The sequence below is a fragment of the Lynx rufus genome, unplaced genomic scaffold (genome assembly GCF_022079265.1).
Source record: "Lynx rufus isolate CCGP_SWC_20201006 ecotype Redwood Valley unplaced genomic scaffold, mLynRuf1.p SCAF_13, whole genome shotgun sequence".
In the NCBI taxonomy this organism is placed as follows: Eukaryota; Metazoa; Chordata; class Mammalia; order Carnivora; family Felidae; genus Lynx; species Lynx rufus.
Genome location: NW_025814827.1, coordinates 7,845,707 through 7,871,782, shown reverse-complemented (window position 1 = coordinate 7,871,782; position 26,076 = coordinate 7,845,707). Strand labels below are relative to the sequence as shown.

At 50.8% G+C, this 26,076-nt stretch overlaps 1 protein-coding gene across 1 annotated transcript in view; it reads left to right on the top strand.

Moving 5' to 3' along the window:
* Positions 1 to 1,685: 1,685 nt before the first annotated feature.
* Positions 1,686 to 26,076, top strand: part of NOX5 (NADPH oxidase 5) — a 33,361-nt gene continuing 8,970 nt past the window's right edge. Inside the window, exons 1-10 of the mRNA XM_047074436.1 lie at positions 1,686 to 1,735; positions 7,345 to 7,468; positions 9,107 to 9,257; positions 13,739 to 13,949; positions 15,561 to 15,795; positions 17,539 to 17,692; positions 17,877 to 18,055; positions 18,991 to 19,173; positions 20,660 to 20,792; positions 24,016 to 24,152. Coding sequence (XP_046930392.1) covers positions 1,686 to 1,735; positions 7,345 to 7,468; positions 9,107 to 9,257; positions 13,739 to 13,949; positions 15,561 to 15,795; positions 17,539 to 17,692; positions 17,877 to 18,055; positions 18,991 to 19,173; positions 20,660 to 20,792; positions 24,016 to 24,152 — 1,557 coding nt within the window. The remainder of the gene's footprint in view (positions 1,736 to 7,344; positions 7,469 to 9,106; positions 9,258 to 13,738; positions 13,950 to 15,560; positions 15,796 to 17,538; positions 17,693 to 17,876; positions 18,056 to 18,990; positions 19,174 to 20,659; positions 20,793 to 24,015; positions 24,153 to 26,076) is intronic.

Genomic DNA, 26,076 nt, shown 5'->3' with positions numbered 1-26,076 from the left:
ATGGCACAGGGACAGGACCCGTGCGCAGAAGGAGCCGTGCTGGGATTGTGAGGAGTGACTGATTATATACTTTTTAATTGGGGGGGTTAGAGAGAGCATAAGTCTCTAAGGAATTTGGAAGCAGGGCTTTCAGGATCTTGAGAAGCTAGCTGCTGTTAAGTAACTAAAGTTACTTTTAGTCTTTAATAATATCAAACATAAATATTAAGGCACTAAGGCAGCCATGAGTTCCTGGAGGAAGGTCACGTTCTGTATGTTTCAGGTGTCTATCAGTGGGCTGCAAGCTGTAAGGAGATTTAACGTAAACTACACGTTCCTTGGGGCACCTAGGTGGCTCAGTTGGTTAAGTGTCCGCCTCTTGATTTCCCCCTCATGATCTCCTAGTTCGTGAGTTCTAGCCGAGCGTCCACTGCCAACGCGGAGCCTGATGGGGATTCTCCCTCCCCTTTCTCTCTCTGCCCCTCTCCTGCTCTCTGTCTCTCACAATAAATAAACTAAACAATTATTATTGCCCTCATTTTGGAAATTAACCAGAGACCTCTAAAATCACCAGTCAGGGGTCCTAATCTGCCACAGTTGTTCAGCCTCAGCTGATCTCTTGCCAGGCAGGACAAAAAGTAAAAAGCACTTCAAATTTTAGTGGCAGCATGGCTTTGTGTTTGTATAATCTCTCTTAGGTTTTTAGCAAATAGAGCTCACAGACCTCCCTCCCTCCCCAGGTCCCTTGAACTGGCAACCTCTTCACAGGACTGTTCCAATATGTTTTTACTCAGTACTTTGGGACTGAGCTTTGCTCCCTGGGTAGTTAAATACAGTCTCCACGGGCGCCTGGGGGGCTCAGAAGGTTCAGCTTCCGACCTCGGCTCAGGTCCACGATCTCACGGCTCGAGAGTTGGAGCCCTGTGTTGGGCTCTGTGCTGACCGCTCAGAGCCTGGAGCCTGGTTCGGATTCTGTGTCTCTGTCTCTCTGCCCCTCTCCCCCTCCCCTCCCTCAAAAATAAATAAACATTAAAATAAAAACACAGTCTCCGGAGTTAGCCTACCATGGTTGAATGCCTGCCTGCCACGCCATCTGGACATGTTATTTCACATCTCAGAGCCCCACTTTCCTCTTCAGTGGCTTAATGATGATAATGCCCACCAGACAGGACTGTGTTATATATTTACCTGAATGCTATGTATATAGTCCTTAGCACACTGCATGGCTCAGAGTGAGTACTTCAACATTTCTGTTGGTAATCAATGCTATTGGGATCAATGAAGTCTCAGTTGGCTCCTTAGGTGTTGAGCAGAGCCTACTCTGACTTATTGGTGATTTATTATTATTATTATTATTATTATTATTATTATTATTATTATTGCATGGTGCATTTCTAGATCTCCTACCTACTGATCTCCTTGAGGGAGGGGAAATGCAAGATATCGGGCCAGATGGAAGACAGCCAACATCTTTCCAGATAAATCCTTGCCCCACCCTCGCAATAGGCTCCTTGTTGGAATTTCTCAGGAGCAAGTTGGCCAGTGGCCAGCACGTGGGTGACCGAGGGGCTGTGGGTGTGAGCAGGGCTTTAGAAGACTCAGGAAGAGGAGGAGCTCGACAGAAGTGAACTGTGGGTTCCTCGACGCAGGCTGCCATACAGACCACAGCCTCTCTGGGACCTGTGGTCTAGAAAACAGGAGAAAGGATGAGCACACCGGGAGACCCAGCCCAACCAGACCTTGAAAGTTGCAGAGGGTAAGTGGCTCATTTGTCTAGCTTTCCATGCCAGCGATAAGGGAAAGGCAAGGGTTCTTTTGCCTTTGGAGATGGGGTGAGCTACAAAGGATGACCGTCTGCCCGGGACAGAAGTGAGGAGACCCGAGCCTGGTCTTGCCTGGTCACTAGCAAGCTGTGCAATCTTGGGCAAGTCACCAGACCTCTCTGGGCCTGTTTTCACATCTGTAAAATCAGGCATCGACATTGCCAGACTAACGACAATATCTGGCATTTGTACAGTGTTTGCCAGTTGCACTTTCCCAAATGGCACCTCGTGTGATCCCCGCAGCTCCTGTTGGAAGAATGCTTGTCACATTTTACAGATGAGGAAACTAGAGTGCATGGGGCCAGTTATTATTCAGTTAGGGCCAAGCAAGCCCGGACCCAAAATCCTGGTCTCCTGAGGAAAATTCTGGCCTCTGGTGAGCATACTGTTCCCCTGGAGCTGTGAAATCTGGATTCCTCGCTCGTTGTCGAGGACTTCTGTCTCCTTCTTTTCTCCCCCATGCCCTCCCTCCTTCCTTCCTGCCAGCTGTTCCAGCCTCTTCTCCACCAGCCTCCCAGAATTTCTTCTCATTCTGCAGGCCCGAAACACTCATATTTCTGAGAAGGGGGTGGTGAACATCAGAAACCCATCCCCACCCTCCCTGAGTTAGCACCTGCATGCAAGGCAGCCTGTTTTCCAGAATTCTCTCTGCTTTGTGGAATGGCTTCCTCTAGGTCCCGAGAGGTGAAGTAAGTGGGGCTTTAACCTTCAGGGCAGCAATTCTCCAGGTGTGAGCCTAGACCACTCACTGTGGGTCGCAAACTTCCAGGGTGCTTGGTTACATGTGCGGATTCCCAGCCCCTCTGCGCCAAAGTTGGGGAGTCAGAATGGGCATCTTAGCAAAGCCCTCCCTGTTTCTGACAGGCATGTATCACAGTTTGGGAATCACTACTCCTCCCATACTGCACTACTGGCCAGCAGAGGGCACTTCATAGATTACTTAACAGTGAACTATCCTTGTATTTCTGGGAAAAGTCCTTCGTGATAAAGGTGGATTATTTTAAAAAAAATTTTTTTAATGTTTATTTTTTTGAGAGAGAGATTGACAGAGTGTGAGAAGGGGAGGGGCAGAGAGAGAGAGAGAGGAAGATATAGAAACTGAATCAGGCTCCAGGCTCTGAGCTGTCAGCACAGAGCCCGAAATGGGGCTCAAACCTACGAACTGTGAGGTCATGACCTGAGCTGAAGTTGGACGCTCAACGGACTGAGCCACCCAGGCGCCCCTATTATTTTTTAAGTAAACCCCAGGGTTTAGCTTGGTTGTATTTTAGTTGGAGTTTTGCATCTCTACAAGTTACATTTGTCTAGAATTTTCTATCCATCTATCTTGCTTGCTTGCTTGCTTTTTTTGTATGCTATCTTCATCGGGATTGGGTAATGGTGGCTTTGTAAAGTAAATTGGGAGTCTCACCATTATTTTTTACCGTCTGAGATGACTTGGCATTGGACTTATTCTTTGAAGATTGGATAGGACTCAGCTGTAACAACAAGCAGGGCCTGATATTATTGTAAAGGGTTAACATTTCACTGCCTTTCTCCGTTCTTGAATGATTTTTGGTCTGTTCAGGTTGTTACTTCTTGAAATCGATTCATTTCCCTGAATTCACCAAAAATCTACACACAATACTCTTCCATTTCTGTAGCACCTCCATTTTTATTGCCCTTCTCAATATTAATGTATTTCTTTCACTTTTTTTTCTTTAATCGTGTTTTTCTATTCAGGCTTTTCCAAGACCCAACTTCTTTTCTCACTGAGTTGAAGCGTAATTGACAAAAACCGAACTGCATAGTTAAAGCTAACAGTTTGATGAGCTTTTAGCATAGGGATACATCTGTGAAATCATTGCCCTAATCAAAATAAATTTATTATTTTGACTTTATTCAGTTTTCTAGTTCCTGAATTTCAGACTTTCTACTTAATAGTCAATCCTATTTATTGTGTGTGTATTTTATTTTTTTCCCAGTTCCTTAAGTGAAAGTTAGCTTGTTTATTTTTATTTTTATTTTTTTTAATTTTTTTAACGTTTTATTTATTTTTGAGACAGAGAGAGACAGAGCATGAACAGGGGAGGGGCAGAGAGAGGGGGAGAGACAGAATGGAAGCAGGCTCCAGGCTCTGAGCCATCAGCCCAGAGCCCGACGCGGGGCTCGAACTCACGGACTGCGAGATCGTGACCTGAGCTGAAGTCGGACGCTCAACCGACTGAGCCACCCAGGCGCACCAATTTTTAAATTTAATATATAAATACAGTTGATTCTCATTATTCATGGCAGTTGTGTCCTATAAAGTCATTGAAAACAATGAATTAGGGAATTCTGAGCCATTGCTCCTAGGGAAAATACAGGGTTAAGTCCTTGCTAACATCTGGGTGCAACGTTTTTGTCAAAAAATCAATGTATAGCCTTAGGTTTTTTTTTTTTTTTTAAGTTTACTTATTTATAATCTCTACACCCAATGTGGAGCTCAAACTCATGACCCCCAGATCAAGAGTCACACACTCCAGGGTGCCTGGGTAGCTCAGTCGGTTAAGTGTCTGACTTCGGCTCAGATCATGATCTCATGGTTCGTGAGTTTGAGCCCCACATGGGACATGATTCGTGGTTCAAGCCCCGTGTCAGGCTCTGTGCTGACAGCTCAGAGCCTGGAGTCTGCTTCAGATCCTCTGCCCCCCTCTCTCTCTGCCCCTCCCCTGCTCTCTCTCTCTCTCTCTCTCAAAAAATAAATAAATAAAACTTAGAAAAAAAAAAAAGTCATACACTCTACCAACTGAGCCAGCCAGGCACCCCTCAATATATAACCCTGTTTTATGTGTGCTTGTGGTTAAAGCCTCCTTTAAGAATGTAAGTTGTTGAGGGGCGCCTGAGTGGCTCAGTCGGTTAAGCATCCAACTTCGGCTCAGGTCATGATCTCACGGTTTGTGAGTTTGAGCCCCACGTCCAGCTCAGTGCTGACAGCTCAGAGCCTGAAGCCTGCTTCAGATTCTGTGTCTTCCTTTCGCTCTGCCCCTCCCCCATTTGTGCTCACTCTCTCTCAAAAATAAATAAAATGTAAAAAAAAAAAAAAAAGAATATAAGTTGTTGATTTGTTAATGTAGAACTCACAGTCCACAGTGCTAAAACTCATGTCTGAACAAAGCTTACCTAATACACATATTTTTTCCATAAGGCATATCACAGCCTTTTTGTGCTGAAGAGTGCTAGCCAGCATTTCAGCATCACTCTTGGGGCCATTTTAAAGAGCAAAATCCCTGGTGCAACTCAGGGAATGTATTCAATGACATTGTAATCATGTTACATGGTGACAGATGGTAGTTAACACTCGCTGTGAGCACAGCATAGCATGTAGAGATACATTATACACCTGAAAACTAATGTAACATTGTGTGTCCCCTGTAAGAAAAAAAAATTTAAGAATTTTTTTATGTTCATTTATTTTTGAGAGAGAGAGTGCGCATGCACAAGCAGAGTAGGGGCAGAGACAGAGAAAGAGAGACACAGAATCTGAAGCAGGCTTCAGGCTCCAAGCTGTCAGCACAGAGCCCCACTCTGGGCTCGAACCCACAAACCGTGAGATCATAACCTGAGCCGAAGTCAGACACTTAACTGACTGAGCCATCCAGGCGCCCCTAAAAATTTTTTTTATTATTATTATTTTTAATTTTTATTTATTTATTTTTGAGAGAGAGGGAGAGCACGAATAGGGGAGGGGCAGAGAGACAGAGGGAGACACAGAATCCGAAGCAGGTTCCAGGCTCTGAGCTGTCAGCCCAGAGCCCGATGCAGGGCTCGAATCCATGAACCTTGAGATAATTACTTGAGCCAAAGTCAGACACTTAATCGGCTGAGCCACCCAGGCATCCAAAAAAAAAATGTTTTTTTAATTTTTTTGTACATTTATTTATTTTTGAGAGATAGAGCACAAGTGGGTGAGGGGCAGAGAGAGAATGAGACACAGAATCCAAAGCAGGCTCCAGGCTCTGAGTGGTCAGCACAGAGCCCGACACGGAGCTTGAACTCACAAACTGGGAGATCATGACCTGAGCTAAAGTCAGATGCTCAACCGACTGAGCCACCCACGCGTCCCCCCAATTTTTTTTAAGAATGAAAAAAATGGGGCACCTGGGTGGCTTAGCGAGTTAAGCATCTGACTTCGGCTCAGGTCATGATCTCACGGTTTGTGAGTTCAAGTCTGACATCAGGTGAACTTGAGCCCATGCTTCAGGTGAGCACGAACCCTGCTTCTGGTGAATACGATCCCCACGTTGGGTGAGCCCCACTTCTCTCTCTCTGTCTGTCTCTGTCTCTCTCTCTCCGCCCTTGCTCACTTGAGACCTCTCTCTCTCAAAAAAAAAAAAAAAAAACACACACACACACACACACACACACACAAAGCAAGATCACCAACAAAAAGCACAAAAATTCAACTCTTGCAGCACTCAGTAGATCATGAGAAGGACACTTGTTCATAATATGAGAGCTGAAACAAGAAACAAGAAGGCAGAGCATCACTTTGTTCAACCCCAGCTGGGAACGTGTACATTGGGCAGCTCAAGTTTATCACTGTTCTGCTCAAGTCCACAATGTCTGCAAAAATGCCACAAGCATTGATTTAGGGGTCACAGGTAAAGTGTAACAGATAGGCAAATTCACAAATACGGAATCTGCAAATAATGAGGATCAATTGTAGCTAAATCATTTAAGGTTATATTGAACTCATGGGATACAGACAAAGCCATTCTCTCAGAGGGAGGTTGATAGCAACAGGATGTTATATATCCTCAGTCACAGTCTCAATTCTGGTTTGTCGGATTCTGATGCCACAGAAAGTGGTGTCCTCATTTATCACTAACCTCTGTTCAGGTCATTGTATAGCTAGCTCATCTGGGAGGGTGTCTGCCCACTGATACCCTAGGGAACATCATAGAATATGCCCTGGACCCAGAGAGTCAAGACCCGAGGCCTGAGTCCCGGCATGGCGTGTACTAGAAATATTCAAGCAAAGGGTGGAGGCTCTGGGGCATGATGGAAAACACGCCAGCCTTGGATTTGAGCGCTCACTTTCTCTTTCTCTCTCTTTCTCTCTCTCTCTCTCTCTCACTAGCTGAATAAATTTTGCTAAAGTACTCATCTGCTCGGAATCTATTTCCTCCTTATAAAATGTCGTGACCCACCAGATGGTGACAGAGACCAAATGAAGTGGTGGGTGGGAGGTATTTGGAAAACACTAAAGAGCTGTGTAAATGTGAGGTGGGGGAGGATTGTCACCATGTTAATGGCATTCCCAGAGTGTGCCACTCTCTGACCTTATGCCCACAATCTGGACTCCATCTCACTGGGACCCTATCATTCCGAAACCTAAGGAGACACGAGCCCAGGCTGGCTGATGCCAGATGGAAGGGAGAGACAGGGACTCAGCAGTCCTGGGGAGGCTGATCCAGCCCATGGAAGGCCCGAGGCCCTCGTTAGAAGAAGGCACAGGGCCTGGAACCACCCGGAGCCCTTGGCCACCCCAAGCCCATAAACCTGTCTCCTTTGTCTCAAGCACCATGAGTGCCGAGGAGGACGCCAAGTGGCTTCAGTGGGTGACACACCAGTTTGAGACCATTGCGGGAGAAGACCGGGAGATCAACCTGCAAGAATTCAAAACAGCCTTGAATGTGAAAGAGGCAAGTGTCCGCTCCCGAAGTAGGGCCCCACGTTCATAAGGGAAGAGCCATCCGGCTCTCAGGGACACAGTACGTCACAAGGAGGGAAAGATCGCTCCCCGGGCGTCCTCGGGGCTCAAGGCCCCACCTCTAAGCAGGATCGGAGGACGTTTCTGTCTCTGCTACCGATGCTCGTCCGTCCCTTTGGTAGCCATGGCCTCCTGGGGTCTTCAAAACAACATGTGAAATTGGGTATCAGCAGCTTGCCAAATCTTAAGAAGTATTTTTGGCCTCATATTTTCCACCGGCCTCACGGGCAGAGTTGATGCTATCATGTACATAAGCCTCCTTCCAAGAAATAACGTTTTTCAATGGTTTGTATCCGTGAGACTCCCACACTGTCCCCTGTCCTCTCCCATTTGATAGGGTCTCTGCCCATCCCTGGAACAGTCTGCATGCCGGGCAGACTGGGGAGACATCCACAGAGAGACAGGGGGAGTGAACCGACAAATGTCAACCTCTCCCCACCTGTTTTGTGGGCTTGCATCTGGTGGTGGCCTGTGTCCTTGATAGGGGTGGGCCAGGGACCATCTACATGTCCCCGTTTGGACCAGAGGGCCCCTCACTTGCTGGTGGCAGGGATGCTGATAAGAGCTCTAAATGCCATGCCTCCTTCTATATAGTGAACATGGGGAAGGAAAAAAAAAGACCTGCCTGGCAGAACATTACACTCTCAACAGGAGGCTGCAAAATACCTTAAGATAAAGACCATTCAAGATGGTGGAGACTGATTAAGGTCTTACCCAGTGATCTAGGGAAGAAAGAGGAGAGCCAAGGCAGGGCTGACTGTCTACAGCCGACTTTGGCCCCCACTTGGCGCTTGTAAACTCCTCACGGTCCCTTTAGGTGAGACCTGAACCCTACGAACCCCTCCCCCTGCCCCGAGGGGAGCGTCTGCGCTTGGTATATCTGGGGCTCTGACCCAGTGTGTCTTAATTTCTGTGTTGAGTGTCTATCACCAGGCCCTGCAAGGCAGGAGCTGTGCGGGACATGGCTGCCGAATGAATGAATGAATGAATGAATGAATGAATGAAGTGAATTGGCGCTTAAGAACAAGCCTGAAGTGTAGGCTACCGGCAGCTTAAACAGTTAGTACAGGCGAGATACAGGTGTTCAAGCACCATCCTCCAAGACCGTCCTGGTTCACTCATCCCTCGTGTTCACTCCAAGGGGATGAGACAGGACCTGGGAGGAGCCTGCAGGGGACCTTCTGTCTGACCCTTTTTGCAGGTTGAGGGGTCTGAACTGCAAGGCTGATGGGGGCGATGGCAGGTAGGAGACAGTCCATACAAATGACCAGGCTGCCGTGCCGGCAGAGGGCCTGAGGCCCAGACACAAGTCCGTCCTCCCTGCAGGGATCTGAATAGTTCTTCCACCGGGAGTCCGAACTTGCTCTAGGCAGGCAGGATGGGCCATGGACACCGCCCCCTAGTGTGGCCAAGCGGACAGATCACACCCTGCGATCACACCCCACGCACCGGACGGAGTCCTGCGGGAATCCCACCACCCCAGGGCGCATGCGCGCGCGCACACCGCGCGACTTCAAAGCGCAGGCCCCGAGTCCACGCTGTGCCTTTTCCCGTCCTTCTCTGGCCACAGTCCTTCTTTGCCGAGAGATTCTTCGCCCTGTTTGACTCCGATGGAAGTGGCACCATCACGCTCCAGGAGCTGCTGGAGGCGCTGACCCTGCTCATCCACGGCAACCCCATGGACAAACTCAAATTCCTCTTCCAGGTGTACGACGTTGACGGTAAGGGCTCTTAGGGGGCGGGGGTGGCCTCAGTGGGAGGGGACAAAAGGAATCGACCCATCTCAGCGTCTCTGGGGCAGAACAGGATTGTTTTCTCCAGGCCAGGCTGATGGCTGTCTCCCTCGGCGTGACCCCGACCCGTCTCTCTGTCTGATCTCTGCCTCCCTTTTGTGGAAGGTGGCGAGAAGGGGCCATTCTAGCCCAGGAGACCAATGCCTTTGATTCAACTCACCAGAATCCAGAACTTTCTTTTGTTCTTTTCCATGTTTGAAAAAAGAAATTGCTTTATTGCTTTTTCCATATTATAATAAGAACGTTAAGTCCACTGTGAACATTTTAGATGATACAGAATGGTTTTAAGAAGAAAGCAAAAATCACCCATAACATTTTTCTCTACTGCTTTCTACTTGATCTCTTTCACTCACACACACACACACATTTTTTAAATTAAAAAATGGGATTATACTATGCATACTGCCTTTTCTTACTAAACAATATAAACACTTGTTTATGCAAGACTGTATTGCTTTGTAACATCATTTTTACTGTAGCAGAATATGTATAACATTAAATTTACCACTTTCACCATTTAAAAAATGTTTTTATTTATTTTTGAGAGAGAGAGAGAGAGACAGAGTGCAAGGGGGGAGGGGCAGAGAGAGAGACACAGAATCCAAAGCAGGCTCCAGGCTCCCAGCTGTCAGCACATAGCCCAAACGCGGGGCTTGAACCCACGATCTGTGAGATCATGACCTGAGCCCAAGTCTGACGCTTAACTGACTGAGCCACCCAGGCACCCCCACTTTCACCATTTTTTAAATGTCAGGTCAACAGCATTAAGTGCATTCACCTTGTTGAACGATCATTACCACCACCCATCTTCACAACTTTTTCATCATCCCAAACTCTATACCCATTAAACACTCACTAGCTTCTATTCCTCCCTCCCCAGCTCCTGGCAACCACTTTTACTGTCTGTCTGTAAGAATTTGACTATTCTAGGGTATTTCATATGAGTGGAATCATAGAATACTTGCCCTTCTGTGACTGGCTTATGTCACTAGGCATAATGTCTTCAAGGTTCACCCATGTTGTACTATGTGACAGGACTTAATTCTTTTTTAAGGCTGGACAATATTTCATTGAATGGATAGACCATGTTTTGTTTATACATCCATCAGCGGACCCTTGGGTTTCTTCCACCTCTCGACTATTGTGAGTGATGCTCTTATGAATACAGGTATAGGTCTTCGAGACCCTGCTTTCCATCCTTTTGGGCATAGACCCAGAAGTAGAATTGCTGGATGAGATGGTAGTTCTATTTTTAGTCTTTTGAGGAACGCCGTAGTCTTCCACAGAGGTTGTAACGCATGACGTTCCCACCAGCCATGCACGAGGGCTCCAGTTTGTTCACATCTTGCCCACACTCGTTACATTCTGTTGTTGTTGTTGTTGTTGTTGTTGTTGTTGTTTTTCTAATTGTAGCCACCCTGGCTACTAAGTGGTAACTTAGTGTGGTTACAGCATTACTTCCTGTGGCCACATCATATTCCACTGTATGTATATATTGATCCTGGGTCCCATGCAGCAGAGTCTAGGAGTTAAGATCTCTGACTCGGAGGTCAGGCTGCCTAAGTTCAAAATCAGCTCCATCGCTTATTAATAATCATGGTGGGGGCGCCTGGGTGGCTCAGTCGGTTAAGCATTCGACCTCGGCTCAGGTCATGATCTCATGGTTCGTGGGTTCAGATGCCACAACAGGTTCTCTACTGTCGGCACGGAGCCTGCTTCAAGTCCTCTGTCCCCCTCTCTCTGCCCCTCCCCTGCTCGCGCTGATCTCTCTCTCTCAAACATAAATAAACATTAAAAAAATAATTATTATTATGGTGAGCCTTGGGCAAGATACTTCTTTGTGCTTCAGGTTTTTTTTTACCTATCACATGAGAATAATGGTTGTAATAACAGTATGTACTCATGAGGTTGATAGGATTAAATTAGTTAACTTGTGTAAACTCAGAACAGTGCCCAGCACAGGATACACCCTTTATAGGTGTCAGCCATTATGTGTTACTGTTTACTCAAACTCCATTACCAAAATGGACACTTTGTCTCCCCCTTCCCGCCACTTTTTTTAAAAATATTTATTTATTTATTTTTGAGAGAGAGAGAGAACACCAGCAGGGAAGGGGCAGAGAGAGAGGGGAAGAGAGAGAATCCCAAGCAGGCTCCATGGTGTCAGCTCAGAGACAGATGTGGGACTCAAACTTAAACTGTGAGATCATGACCTGAGCCAAAATCAAGCATCAGATGCTCAACCGACTGAGCCGCCCCCATGAACATCCTGCTTTTAAATCTTTGGCAACTCTGAGGCGCCTGCTTGGGATTCTCTCTCTCTCTCTCTCTCTCTCTCTCTCTCTGCCCCTCCCCTGCTTGTCTTCTCTGTCTCTCTCGAAAATAAATAAATAAACTTGAAAAAAAAATACACTTAAACCTTTGGCAACTCCGTGGCAGCAAGCATCTCTGAAGGCCTGGAATCATCAGAGGAAGGGATACTGCAGTGAGAAAGAGGCACCCAGTGAGACTGGGATGGTTGGGGAAGCCAGACTGTGCGGGCCTCGGTGGCCAAGGTTTGGAGTCTCAGTACAATTAGCAACGGGGAGTCATTGAAGAGTGTTGAGCAGGGAAGTCACTGGGCTGGATTTGCATCCTGAAAAGCTCAACCTAGGTGCGGGACTGCTGCTGGGCAGGGCCCTCTGGCCTATGGGGTTTCTCTAGCTCCTCGCTGCACCTGACTCAATCTAGCCAGACCTCATTCCTGGAACCCATTCCCCAATAGGATATATAACATCCTGTTGCTATCATCTTCCCTCTGAGAGAATGGCTTTGTCTTTATCCCATGAGTCAGGATGGAATGGTCTTGACTCTCTGGGTCCAGGGCATATTCTATGATGTTCCAAGGGTATCCTGACCCTTCCCCTAGTATGTGGGCAGTTGGCCATACCCACTTCCTGAACATCTTCCTCAGACCCTACCCAGTCTCCATGGGACAGTCCTCACTGACTGCTTTCTGAGCATCAAGCTTTGCTCGCTCCTGAGGTTTACCGATGACCTCAGATGGAGAGGTCGGTTTGTGATGGGAGGAGTGGCACACTCACGTTCTCCTAGCAGGCAGTGGCGGGGAGGAAGGCAGGGCAGGCAGGTGAAAGGAGATTTGCAGTTTTATGGCAGGAACTAGAGGGCATTCCCTTCCGGTGGCTTCTGCTTTCTCTGAGATCCAGCGAGGGGCTGGATGGCCATGGAGGTGAGAAGTGGTCCTTGCAGAGAGCAGAAAAGTGACCACACTAGAGAAGCCGGAGAGGGTTGCAGGGCAAGTTGAAGGCCTTGCTCTGGCTGGGGATAAAGCTTCCTGCCCTCTTGGGTGCTTTTCTTCGGGAGTGTCCTATTAGCTGCCCTGGTGCAGGAAGGGAGAGAGCAGGTGGCTAGATTCCCTCAGAGATGGGATATTTTTAGGTCATTGGAATAGAAGAACAGCAGGACAAGGAAGAAGAACGTGTGTCTGAGAATAATTATGAAGGAGGACCCTAGATTTGAAATTAGCCAAGGAGAGAATAAAGTTGGATGGATGACAGGGTGTGAAGGGGACAGGGGAGGGACTGGAGCTCCAGATGTGGTTAGAAACCTGTTGCATGGTGGCTCTTGACTAGGAAAGCCGAGGACAGGAGTGTGACTGGAGAGGGCTACTTTAGACTCTGCCCTGGCATGTGATTTGAGACTTTGGCTTTGGGTCTTCCTGACGATCATAATACCAGTAAAGACTTTCCATTTATATGCAACTACTTTTTTCCAGATACTGCAGTAAGTGCTATATAATGATCTATCATCCTTGAACCAGTTCTGAAAGGGAGGAATTATGATCCCCATTTTATAGATGAGCAAAGTAAGTTTCACTACTCAGAAGGACTTACAGCCCACCAGCAGTTAGTAAGGGGCAGAAATCCAAAGCTACCTCAAGTGTGTCTACATCCCAACAGGCCAAGAACTCATTAATCACAGGCCCGCTGCTCATGAAGAATGGAAATACACACAGAAAAAAATATGCCTCTAATTCTCATCGCGGTGGAGAGATTTGGCTTCTTTTTCCCATCACACTGTCAGTCACCCATATTCATGTAAAGTCATGTGGCTGGACTTGAGTGCCCAGCTGTGGCCTCTCAGGACAACATGGAAGAGGAAGGTCTGCTTCAAGTGAGAGAGCAACAGGGAACTTTCCCTCACCACCACCCCACGTACAATTTGCTTCCGGATAATTAATACTCTAAGCAGAGTAATCCTTACAAATTAAGCAAGCAAGAAAACTGGAGGTGGACGATTAGGGAACGTTCGCCACTCGATGCAATGTGTGTGTATGGGAAGGGGAGTCTGCGGGTACAGAGTGGGGTCCCGGGCAGGCCCCCACTCGTCTTCATCCCCACTTGGGACAGGCAGCGGCTCCATCGACGCGGATGAGCTGCGCACCGTGCTGCAATCGTGCATGCGCGAGAGCGCCATCTCGCTGCCAGACGAGAAGCTGGACCAGCTGACGCTGGCGCTCTTCGAGTCGGCCGACAAGGACAACAACGGCGCCATCACCTTCGACGAGCTCCGGAACGAGCTGCAGCGCTTCCCCGGGGTCATGGAAAACCTGACCATCAGGTGCGGCCCTGTCTCCAGCGTGGGCACTGCCCGCGTAGGGGTTACCCTTCAGGTGCGCAGAGGGGCCCGAGGCCCCGGGGATCCCTCAGCTCCGCCCCCAGACCGGCCAGCCCGGCTCAATCCTGCTCCAGCCCCGCCCTAGGCCCACCCCAGCCCCGCCCCACCACGCCCTACCCTACCTAGGCCCGCCCCATCGGTGGCCCGCTCCAGCCCCGCCCCGCCACGCCCTACCCTGCCTAGGCCCGCCCCACCGGTGGCCCGCTCTGGCCCCGCCCAGCCCCGCCCTAGCCCCGCCCAGGCCCGTCCCACCGGTGACCCCCCCCCCCCCTTCAGCCCCGCCATGCCACGCCCTACCCTGCCTAGGCCCGCCCCACCGGTAGCCCGCTCTGGCCCCGCCCGGCCCCGCCCAACCCCACTCCAGCCGCTCCCTAGCCCCGCTCCGGCCCCGCCACGCCACGCCCGACCCCGCCCAGGCCCGTCCTACCGGTGACGCGCTCCAGCCCCGCCCAGGCCCAGCCCCACCACGCCCTACCCCGCCCAGGCTCGTCCCACCGGTGACCAGCTCCAGCCCCGCCCAGCCCCGCTCCACCGCAATCCAGCCCAGCCTGTTTAGGCCCGCCCCACCCGTGGCCCTCTCCAGTCCTGCCCGTCCCCGCCCCCGCCCCGCCCCAGGCCGGTCCTTCCCAGCCCAGTCCCAGCCCCACCATGCTCCAGTCCCACCTCGCCGCACCCTGCCCAGCCCCACCACTCCACACCCTGCCTAGTCCCAGCCCGCCCAACCCCGCCCAGCTGCATTCTGCCTAGCCCCTCCAAGTCCGGCCTTTGCCCTCTTTTTCATAGGGCACAAAGGTCTTGTACTGCGGGGCAGCTATGGTCTTGCCCCCGTTTTCTACAGTGTCTTTTCAGAATCAGCCTCACAGTATTAGGCACCTACTGTGGGCTGGGCATTTATACAAATATACCAGTGCATTTTATAGCAACGCCCCCAAAGGAAGTTAGTTACCTCACCTGAAGTAACTTACCTGGGGTCACACAAATAATTAGCAAAGGCAGTCATTTATTCAGCTTGATGGAGCAGGCACTGTTAATTTATATGTAATTGATACCAATAAACAAATGCATAAACTAGGGAAGTACTAAATTGGTAAGGGCTGCGGAGGAAATAAAATAGGCGTGGTGTAACAACACACCAAGTTTGACTCCGAGCTCTGAAAAGTGCCGGTTTTGTAATTCATTCTTTTCGTGTATTAACTTACTTGTGGGTTATTCACCACAACACGTCTCAGATTCTTCCATCCTTTTCGATTGCCTTCCCCCCCCCCCCCCCAATTGGCAAGTAAGGGAGGTATTGAAAATAGCCATGGTGGATGCGGCATCGGACAGACGGGAGTTCCATCTCGGCTTCACCTAACTGTGTGACTGTGAGCAAGTCGCTTGACCTCTCTGTTTCCTGGTGTCAAGGGAAGCCGGCCCACTTGCCACGAGGCTCCAGAGACTTGGCCGGTTACAAGGGTCGGGGGGTGGGGGGGGGGGTCTCTAGGTTCCGACTTCGGTGGTGCCCGCCGCAGCCCGCCTGGCCGAGTCCCCCTGAGCCGAGCCCCTTTCCCACAGCGCCGCCCACTGGCTGACGCCCCCTGCCGCCCGGCCGCGCAGTCGCCGTCCTCGCCCTCTGACCTCCGCCTACTGGCACAACCACCGCAGCCACCTGCTCTGCCTGGCCGCCTACGCGGGCCTCCACGTGCTGCTCTTCACTCTGGCGGCCTGCGCGCACCGGGCCCTGGGCGCCAGCGTCATGGTGGCCAAGGGCTGCGGCCAGTGCCTCAACTTTGACTGCAGCTTCATCGTGGTAACACTCCGCCGTCCCAGGGCAGGGAAGCGGGCGGGAGGACTGACGATGTAGGTTCCTCATAGACCGACAGGTGGACACCTGGGGTGCCTCAGGGCAGGATGGCACCTCAGACGTCAGCTGGGGCAATACGCGGTGGACATGAGGCCCAGAGAGGGGCAGTGACGTGTCCATAGTCACGCAGCACGTAAAACACAGCTGGCGTTTTTACTTTATTTAAAAAAAAATTTTTTTTTAAGTTTGTTCTCGAGAGGGAGAGAGAGAGAGCGTGAGCGGGGTAGGGGACAGAGAGAGATGGAGACGCAGAATCCGAAGCAGGCTCTAGGCTCTGAGCTGTCAGCACAGAGACTGACACGCTAAGGGAGGGGGCGGAGGGGGCGGGGGGGGGGGGGCAAACTCACAAACCGGCTGAGCCACCCAGGTGCCCAACACAGCTGGCATTTTTGTGCACTTGCTTACTCTGTACAGTCACCGGGCTAAGCACTTTCCGTTTGATATTCACAATAGCCTTATGGTGGACCCTGGAGGAGGTGGGGCTGGCTCTTGTGCAGGGCTCCAAGCAGAGAGCACGCTGTAAGAGAGCCCTTGAATGCCAGGCTAATGAGTCAGAATATGATATCTGGGCCAGGGAGTGAGGTCTCCAAGTGGTTTCGATTCTGCTCCTACAATTAAAACAAAAATCCCTTCCAATAACCCAATTCATGCTCATTTACTTGTAATTATGTTCATGCCCTATTATCATTAGCTATTAGACTTACGGCACACTAACTATATGGCAAGAGTTATCCCTAATGATCAGGGATGTACAGCTTTAGTTCAAATACTCTTCTTGATAATATCAGCTTCTTATGTGGGTTTTTTTTTTTAATGTTTATTTTGAGGGAGAGAGTGTGAGCAGGGGAGGGGCAGAAAGAGAGGAAGAGAGAGAATCCCAAGCAGGCTCTATGCTGCCAGTGCAGAGCCCGACTCGGCACTCGAACCCAACTGAACAGTTGAGCTAATGACCTGAGCTGAAATCAAGAGTCGGATGCTCAACCAACTGAGCCACCCAGGTGCCCCGTGGGTTTTATTTTTATCCTCAGAACTGGCTATGTGTGGGAGTTGGAGACCCATGACTTATTTTCTTGGTCACTTGCTCTTGCATTATTAACATTGCTTTCAATCAGCACTTTCTCTGCAGGGAATCTTTTTAAGCTACTTGTCCTTTCTGTGAGAGGTACTTTAGCTTTGTTAGAATCAGACAATGTAATCTACAAGTCCACATATCTGGGCACACGTACATTGAAAGCAAATGAGCAAGGAGGAAGCCCTTGTCAAAAGCCCCTTGGAAAAGCCAGTCTTTCTCCTCCAGGACACCTTGAGAACTAGACATAACATGTGACGTCTGACGTAAAGACTAAATGAGGGCACCATGTCAACACAGATATTAAATATTACCAAAAAGCTTATGTACTCCTCCTGTGTTTAGATCAAAGTAATACCAGCAGTCATTCTGCAACATTTTCTGTTCCTGCCCCAACTCTGGAGACGCTGCTTTGGACACCCCAGCTGTGGACCTAGAGGGGCAGTGAAGGCTTGGGGACAGGGGAGATGGGGAAGCGGCCGGTGCAGGAAACACAGCTCAGAAAGAGGCTGGGAGTTGGCTGCCGGGGAAAAGAGAACGGGGCCGAGAGAGAGAGAGAGAGAGAGAGAGAGAGAGAGAGAGAGCGCCAGCTGAGGCTCCCCGCCACTTTGCCCGGCCAGGTGCTGATGCTCAGACGCTGCCTCACTTGGCTGCGGGCCACGTGGCTGGCTCAGGTCCTGCCGCTGGACCAGAACATCCAGTTCCACCAGCTCATGGGCTGGGTGGTGGTTGGGCTCTCCCTTGTGCACACCGTGGCCCACGTTGCGAACTTCGGTGAGTCGCCTGGGGGCCGGGAGTCCGGTGAGCCTCCCACAAACCACTCATTATCAGCCCTGTGTGCCCTGCATGCCCGGTGGGTGGAGAAGGGGTCTCTGCCTGGGTGGGTGCCTGATGGGGAAGGGTGGGGACCCCAAGGGAAAGGTGGAGAGGGAACAGCTTGTCTTGTGCTTGTCTCCAGCGCTCCAGGCTCAGTCCGGGGCCACCCCCTTCCGGTTTTGGGAACTGCTGCTCACCACGAGGCCCGGCATTGGCTGGGTCCGTGGCTCCGCCTCCCCGACCGGAGTGGCGCTGCTGCTGTTGCTGCTCCTTATGTTTGCCTGCTCCAGCTCCTGCATCCGAAGGAGCGGCCACTTTGAGGTGCCAGGCCCTTGCCCCTTTGCTCTCCCAGGCTGGCCTCCCAACTTCGTTTCATGCCGTGTCCCCTCTCACTTACTCCAGAGCCCAGGAAGTGCCCAGGCTGCTCTGCATGTTATGTGCCCGCGACTTGAGTTCTTCCCCTGGGCTGCAGTTCATGTCTGCAAAGCGAAAAATGTTTTGCTCTGGAAGATTCTGCCTGTTTGCTGGCATGCCTCCTGCCCTAATGGGATTGAGCTAGGAAGGGGAAGGGACACAGGCTCACTCAGCTTCCCCATCTATAAAATGGCCCTATAATTCTCTACCTATGAATTTATGTTAGGAATTAAATGGGATACTATATGTGAAGCCGCTAAGTATACACCTGGCACGTCGATGCTCCAACGGAGGAGCGTTAGTTCTGCGCAGGAGGTCACAGATTTGGTTTGGAGCCCAAAACCAAACCACATCAGGTAGACAGAGAGAGAGCACCAGCAGCAATCCTTTGAAGTCGGAATCCGCATCTTCGCTTGACCCACAAGGAATCTGATGCTCAGACAAGTAATTTCCTAGCCCATGCTCCCACAGCCAGTAGCAGAGCAGGCATTCCAGCTCAGTGCTCTGCTCTTTTCTTCTCCATGCTCAGGAAATGGCTGTCTTCACGTCCCCCTGAGAAAGGGTCAATGTGATGGGGACCGTGATGCTCATGAGCCCTTTGGGGGCACTCCACTCTGCCCAGAACATCCCCAGGCAGAGGTTTCGGATGTTTGGTGTGAGCTCCAGGAACCCTTTATGATCCCTGGGCCAAGGGCCCAGAATAAATAAGCCCCAAAGCTTCCCAGCCCCAGCCCCTGTCCCCAGGAGAGCAGTGCATGACCAAGGCTCTGGGGGCTTCCCTGTTCCACCCCCGGGACTTGAGCTCTGGAAGCTTACTGCCCCCTCCCTCCTCACCCTCGCAGGTGTTCTATTGGACTCATCTGTCCTACCTCCCCATGTGGATCCTGCTCATTGTGCACGGGCCCAGCTTCTGGAAGTGGCTGCTGGTCCCTGGCATCTTGTTCTTCCTGGAGAAGGCCATCGGGCTAGCGGTGTCCCGCATGGCAGCCCTGTACATCGTGGAAGTCAATCTCCTTCCCTCCAAGGTGTGAAGGGGGCCTGAGGTGCCTAGGGGCGTTGCAGATGGTAGGGCGCAGCAGCTGGGTACCCTGCTAGACCCGCAAGGAAGCAGGGAATAGCGTAGCTATGGCCCCTGCACAGCAGAGGAGACAAGCAAAGTGTGGGATCTGGTCTAGCCTTCAGGAGGGACATTTTAGGAAGCGGCATGACAGGTAGGCAGGATACCATGAAAGATCAGTCTTAAGAGCCTGCAAACTGCCATGCCCTGTGCCAGGTCACAGAGACGGCTCGGGCACTGTCCTGCTTTGCCCTTTAGTTACAGTGCAGGGCTGTATGGGTGAGAGCAGAGTGTCAGGAGGTAGGAAACTATCTTTGAGAGGTCAGAGAAAGCTTCAGAATGCGGAAGGAGATGCCCCATCGGGATTTTGAGACATGAGCAGGAGTTTGTTGTGTAGACAAGATAAGGAAGGGTACTCCTGGGGGAAGGAACAGGTTGAGCAAAGGCACCGAGTTGTGGTGGGGGTGCTGTCCTTGGGGACTATGGGTAATTTAGCACAGCTACAGCCAAGGTGCCAGGGAGAGGGGTGGGTGGGGCCTGGTGGAACGCCTGATCAGTGGGAGGGGGATGGGGGTAGTAAGCCAGTTTATTTTCCAGCTAGATTTCTGCAGTGGCTCTGTGGAAGACGGTCCAGTGAGGACCATTTGGGGGCTGTTGTACAATATGCAGACGAAAGCTCATGAGGGCCTTGACCCTAAACAGGGGCAGTGGCTGTGGGATGGGAAAGGGGTGGCATATCACAGAAAGACTCAAGAGGTAACCGGCTGCATTTGGGGGCGGGGAGAGGAAGGAGCCTAGGACATCTCCTGGGTGTCTGAGTGATCGGGCCATTTATGGAGAAAGGGAAGGCAGTTCTGGGTGGCTCAGCTCTGGACAGCCTCCGCCGTGATTAGCTGCAGATCCCATGGTTTCCTAGCTGGTGGTCTTGAGCAAACTCCTTAACCATTCCGAGCCTTAGCATCTCATCTGTAAAGCGGAGAAAGAATGGCATCTGTCTCAGAGAACTGCCATGAGGACCAGAGATGACACTTTTAAGTGCCTCGCGCGGGTCTGGAATGCTGTGGGTGCCCAATAAACAGAAGCTGTTGTCCAGGGGGATATTGTTCTCCTGGGGGAGATGCCCATTAGTGGTTGGATGCCAGCCAAATACTATAGCAGTTGCAAGAAACGGGCTACAGCAGTCAGGGCGCTTCACCGAGAAAGGCCACTGCCAGCAGTGTTCACCCCATAAGAAGTGGGATCAAACCAGGATCAAACCCTACTGTCCCCTTCTCTGATCATCACCTACCCCCTGGCTAGCAGAGGTGCCGCAGGCCAAGCCCCACTCACAGGCCAGAGGGTCTCACATCCAGGGCTGGCCTGGTGTGTGACGGAGGAGGATGACCCGGCCTCTGCCCTCTCGCCCGGGGGCCCCTGGGCCTGCACGGATGACCCCGATCTTCCTCTCTTCCCAGGTCACCCATCTGCTCATCAAGCGGCCCCCTCTGTTCCACTATAGGCCGGGCGACTACCTGTATCTGAACGTCCCCACCATTGCGCGTTACGAGTGGCACCCATTCACCATCAGCAGCGCGCCGGAGCAGAAAGGTACGCCAGCCCCGCTGCTCGCTCGGCAGGCATTTACCGAGTTCTGCCTGGTGCCAAGCGCGGGCTGGGAACTGGGAACCCGGACGTGAGCAAGGCCAGGGCCACAGTCGACCTCCAAAAGCTCCAGGAAGCTTACTAGACAGAGAAGGAGATGAGGGAGGAGACAGAGCAAAAGACGTAAGGAACAGCATGGAAAGCTGGGAACACAGGGCAATTTAATGTAGTCGGCGCTACATCGGGGGTGAGGCGGGGAGGGAAGAAGGGAAGGACAGGGCGGGGAGGCAGGAGAGAGGGTCAGAGAAGAGGTGAAAGGCAGACAAGGTGGCTGGCAAAGCTGGCTAGAGCCCGGGTGGGGCCGAGGGGGACTCTGAATGGGGACGGTTGGTGCCAGCACTTGGGAGCCCGCAGGGGTCTGAGGCAGAGGAGGAGTGAACTCAGAGGAGCCAGGGAGTTCTCAAGGGCGCTGTGGCGCGAAGCCAGGCTTCCCCCATCTCTGTGGAGCCCCAAGGCAGCAGAATCCCTCCAATCCTTCTTCCCCATCCCTGGACCACTCCCATCTCTCTCTGGGTCACCAGCACACCCGTGGAACTGCTCAGCTGACCCTCCCTTCACCCAGTGGACCTCTGGCCTCCACCCATGTACGTGCCATCCTTCTGGTCCTGGACCAGAAGGTTGTTGAGCCGGCACCCAGACCTGTGCCCTCTTCCTAGGCCAGAGATCGGCCTTTCCACCTTAAGTGGTAATTCTGGCAGCAAATGCCTTGCCTGACCCTTGCTCGGCTTCATGAGGGATGAAGGGTCCTGGTTGCCTGTTTCCTCTGACCCATCCCTATTAAAAACTTTAGTTCCATTTAGGATGCCTCCCAGCGCCGGCCCAGCAGGACCCGTGGCCCAGCCCCCACAGTTCAGACCCAAGGCAAGGGTTCCTCATGTGAGGCTACATACCACCTGCCCCGGAGTCACCTGAGTGGTGGCTTGGACGTACAACGGGGCAAAGGTGGGGGCGGAGGCAGGAGGGGGAAGGTTCTTTTCTTCCTATTTTTCTTTCCCGTTCTGTTTCTCCAGAAGAGATCTGCTCTCAGAAAATTCAAACCGTATAGGAATATGCACAGAAGAAAATTAAAATCCCTCGAACAATGCCATCCAGAGAAAGCCCTTGTCAGTCTTCTGGTGAACAGTCTTCCAGATCTGTCTTTGTATACCCACGTGGTTCTATAGATGTGGAGATGGTTTTGCCTACACGGGGTCACATTCTTCACACTGTTTTGCAGCACGCCTTTTCTCTGTGAGCAGTATGTCATAAAAGTCTTTGCATGTCAGTTCTTTAAAAAAAAAAAAAACAACTTTCTAAGGGGCGCCTGGGTGGGCCAGTCGGTTGAGTGTCCGGTTTCACCTCAGGTCATGATCTCACAGTCCGTGAGTTCAAGCCCTGCCTCGGGCTCAGAGCCTGGAGCCTGCTTCAGATTCTGTGTCTCCCTCTCTTTCTACCCCTCCCTGGCTTGTGCTCTGTTTCTCTGTCTCTCAAAAATGAATAAACGTTAAAAAAAATTTTCTAATAAATAAATAACCATTTTTAAAAATACAAAAAAAAAATAAGAATTTCCCTTTGCATGGCTGCATAGTATTCCAGTATAGTGATACCAGTATGATTAAAATGACCACATACACTAGATGGATGTGCCATTGACTTGGCCGATTCTCGAATGGGGTTTCTTCGGGGCGTTTGCTTGGAACCTGCCTGTCTCTCGGGCCCTGAGCCTCCTGTGGTGGGCTGAGTGAGTCCATATGAGGGCTGGTACATACTCCGAGTTGGTTTACGGAGCTGGCTCACAGAAATCAGGAATGGACTCAGGTCGCCAGTAGTAACTGATTGCATTCTCCCAGCGTTTAGGGAGCCCCCCCCCACATGCACTCACTGTGTGGGGCGCCTCAGAGTGTGTTGTGTAAACAAGGCACAGCCCAGCCCCCCTGGCACTTGTAGGATCAAGGGAGAGGAAGCCTCGGAGAATTAACTGAACCTTAGCATCTTCTTCGATTGTGAATGCCCACAGCCAGCCACAGAAGCATTAACAATACCTGTGACTCTTTCAAAATAAAAATCACAAGATTCTTTGAGATTGCATTGTCATGGTTGCCGGCACCTTGGGATATCCTTTATGCTCATCAACGACTTCAGGTTTCAGTGGCCACGCAATTCTGGCGGGACCTCATAGTTTCCTGTGTTGGCAAAGAAGCAGACGTATTCTTCAATCACACATTTGGGGGGGGTGCTTGTTTTTTATTTTTTTGGTTTTTTGGCAAACAAATACATGCTGTTTCATTTGTGATTTCCATGTGTGTGACTTTGTGTATTTAAAAAACCTTGCTCTGAGAAGGAGTCTCTCCGTTGTAGCCACAGGACTGCCAAGAGAGTCCATGGTTTAAAATGTTTTTTAAGTTTATTTCTTTATTTTGAGAGAGACAGAGAAAGTGCAAGCAAGAGAGAGAGGGAGAGAGAGAGAGAATCCCAAGCAGTCTCTGCAGGGTCAGCACAGAGCCCGATGTGGGGCTCAAACTCATGAACAGTGAGATCATGACCTGAACTGAAATCAAATCGGACGCTTAACCCACTGAGCCACCCAAGCGCCCCCATGGTTTAAAGAAATTGTTTAAAGGGTAAGAATGCCTGAGCAGGAGATCTCTCAGGGGGGCCTCCTTGTTCAAATGTTGTGGATTCTCTCTGGTACCCTTCAGCAGAGGGGTGGCCACCCACACCACCTTTCTGCCGGTCACCCCTCAGCAGAGAAGCTATATCCCAGGTACTGGGCACAATGAAAGCCATTGTTCGTGCCACAGGCTGAACACCTACTGTGTGCAGAGCCGTTGACGAGCACCTGGTTGAATGTGGGAGGGATGGTCACCACCTTGGTGAGACCCTGGCCTGATGGAGGAGGCAGGGCCCCCTCCCCCACAGAGCTTCTAGTGTGCTCAGGGCCGCTCTGACCCTGGTCTTGGCAGAGCAGACGGCTTAAGTTGACTTCATGGACGAAGACTACAATATCTGCACCAGAGAGATGAGATTTCCAAGTCCCAGGGCTGGGACTGCTAGTTTGGGCCCGCAGAAGGACATTCAGTCTGGAGCTTGAGCAGTAGATGCCCAGCCCCAGTCCCTCAGGTGAGACGGGCCTGCTCCCTGCTGGAGGCCGGCGCTGACCCCCTCTCCCCCTGCCCTGTCTCTTGCTCAGACACCATCTGGCTACACGTCCGGTCCCAAGGGCAGTGGACAAACAGGCTGTATGAGTCCTTCAAGACATCAGACCCTGTGGACTCCAAACGGCTGTCAAGGAGTTTGAGGATGAGAAGGAGCCAGAGGAAGCCCCAGGTAGGTTGCTTCAGGGGAGGAAGGGTCCACTGTGGAGTCAAACCCAGTGGGGACCGAGTTGCTGATGTTCTCAATGGTGAACATCAATCATTGAGCAACGGCTGTATACACTGGCTGGACGGCAGCACAGGGGGCAAGGCAACTGTGGACAGTGTGATCCAACAGCCCACCCGCCCCAGGACCTCCCGAGTCCCAAGTCCTCCGTTAGAAGCCAGGTGGACAATGGAAAGAGAGGGGAGATTGAGATCGGAAAACCCCGCCTCCACGTCCCTGCTCCAGCACCTTGTGACTGTACGGCCTTGTATGTCCCTTCCCTTACTCGAGCTTTAGCTTAGTCATCAATGGACTAACTGCAGGTGGTTCCCGTCCTTGGCCTCCCTTTCTCACGTGATGCTTTTTAAGGGCCAATGATGGAATGAATGCAGGGAAAGCCCCGAGCTAACGGGACAGCTCGGTCCACGTGGACCATTCACCATCAGCGTCAGCAGCATCAGCGGCAGCACTGTTATCTTTTGAGCCCTGATGAACCCACGAAGCTGACAAGTTGCCAGTGTCTGGAACGAATACTGACTCGGGGAGGTTTTGGAGGAGGGCAGCGAGATGACAGTGAGAACGGACAAAGGAGGCTAAGGCGCCCGAACCCACACCTAGTAGGCTGTACGGCTCAGTTGGGAGACATGTTAATGTGGGGAAGCCCCTGCTGAAGGTCAAAGGAAAAGCAGCCCCAGGCCTGGCTCAGCCCTGCCATGTGCCCTGCCGTGCCCCTGTGGAATTTAAACTCCGAGGGGAGAAAAACCAGGCGGAATCCTGCCAGGCCAGATCATGAAGCCCTCTAGAAAGATGCCCAGAGCAAAGCTTTGGGAAACGAAGGGATCAGTAGAAACAAGCAGAACGTTCTCTGTTCTTAATCAGGGGAACCTTTCTGAAGGAGGAAGCTGGCTTTGAAAACCGGGAGAGTCATGCACACCAGGAATCTGTGGGTAGATACATTAAAGACTGTGTTTCTTTAGGACCTTAAGGTACCACCGCCATAGAATCGATTGGCATAATGTTTCTGGCAGGCAGTCTGGCCACATGTATCAACGTTTTAAATATGTGTACCCACAGGCCCAGCCATTCCATTTTTAGGGATTTGTCCTAAAAAGCTAATTGGGTAGCTGCACAGGAAGTACATTAATCACCTTGTTCCTTCATTCACTTAGCAAATATTTATTGAGCACAGCACCTCCTGTTTTCCAAGTACTATTCTAGATGCTGGAGATAAATCCGTAAGCAACAGTGATGCAGTGCCTGCTTCCCTTCCAGAGGGAGAGGTAGACAATAAACAAACAAAATACAGACATAATGTGTCAGGTGATAATACGTGCCATGAAGAAAAATAAATCAGGGTAAAGGGATAGAGATGGGAAAGATGTTATCTTCTATATGGTGGTTGTTAATTAACACTAATGAGAAAATGGGGATAATCAAAATTGTCCAACACTAGGGATGTAGCTAAATAAATTACTGATCACCCTTATCACGGAATAGGAAGTTCCTTAAAAAAGATTATGTGAATGTATATGCATTAGCATGGAAAGCTAGTCAAGATGTAGTGAGTGGAAAAGGCAGGTTACAAAGCAATATGTTTCATTTATGTACGAGAGAGAGAGAGTAAAAGTCTGGAAGGACATAGAAAAAAGTGTTTAGAGAAGTGATTCCACTTTATTCAGGGTACTTTTTCACCTTATTCTTTATAGTTCTGTAACATGTGAATCTTTAAAAACTAACATGTATTGACTTCATGATTTAAATTTTTTTAAATGTTTATTTATTTTGAGAGAGAGAGAGAAAGAGCTTGAGCAGGGGAGGGGCAGAGAGAGAGGGCAAGAGAATCCCAAGCAGGCTCCACACTGTCAGCACAGAGGCTGACGTGGGGCTCGAA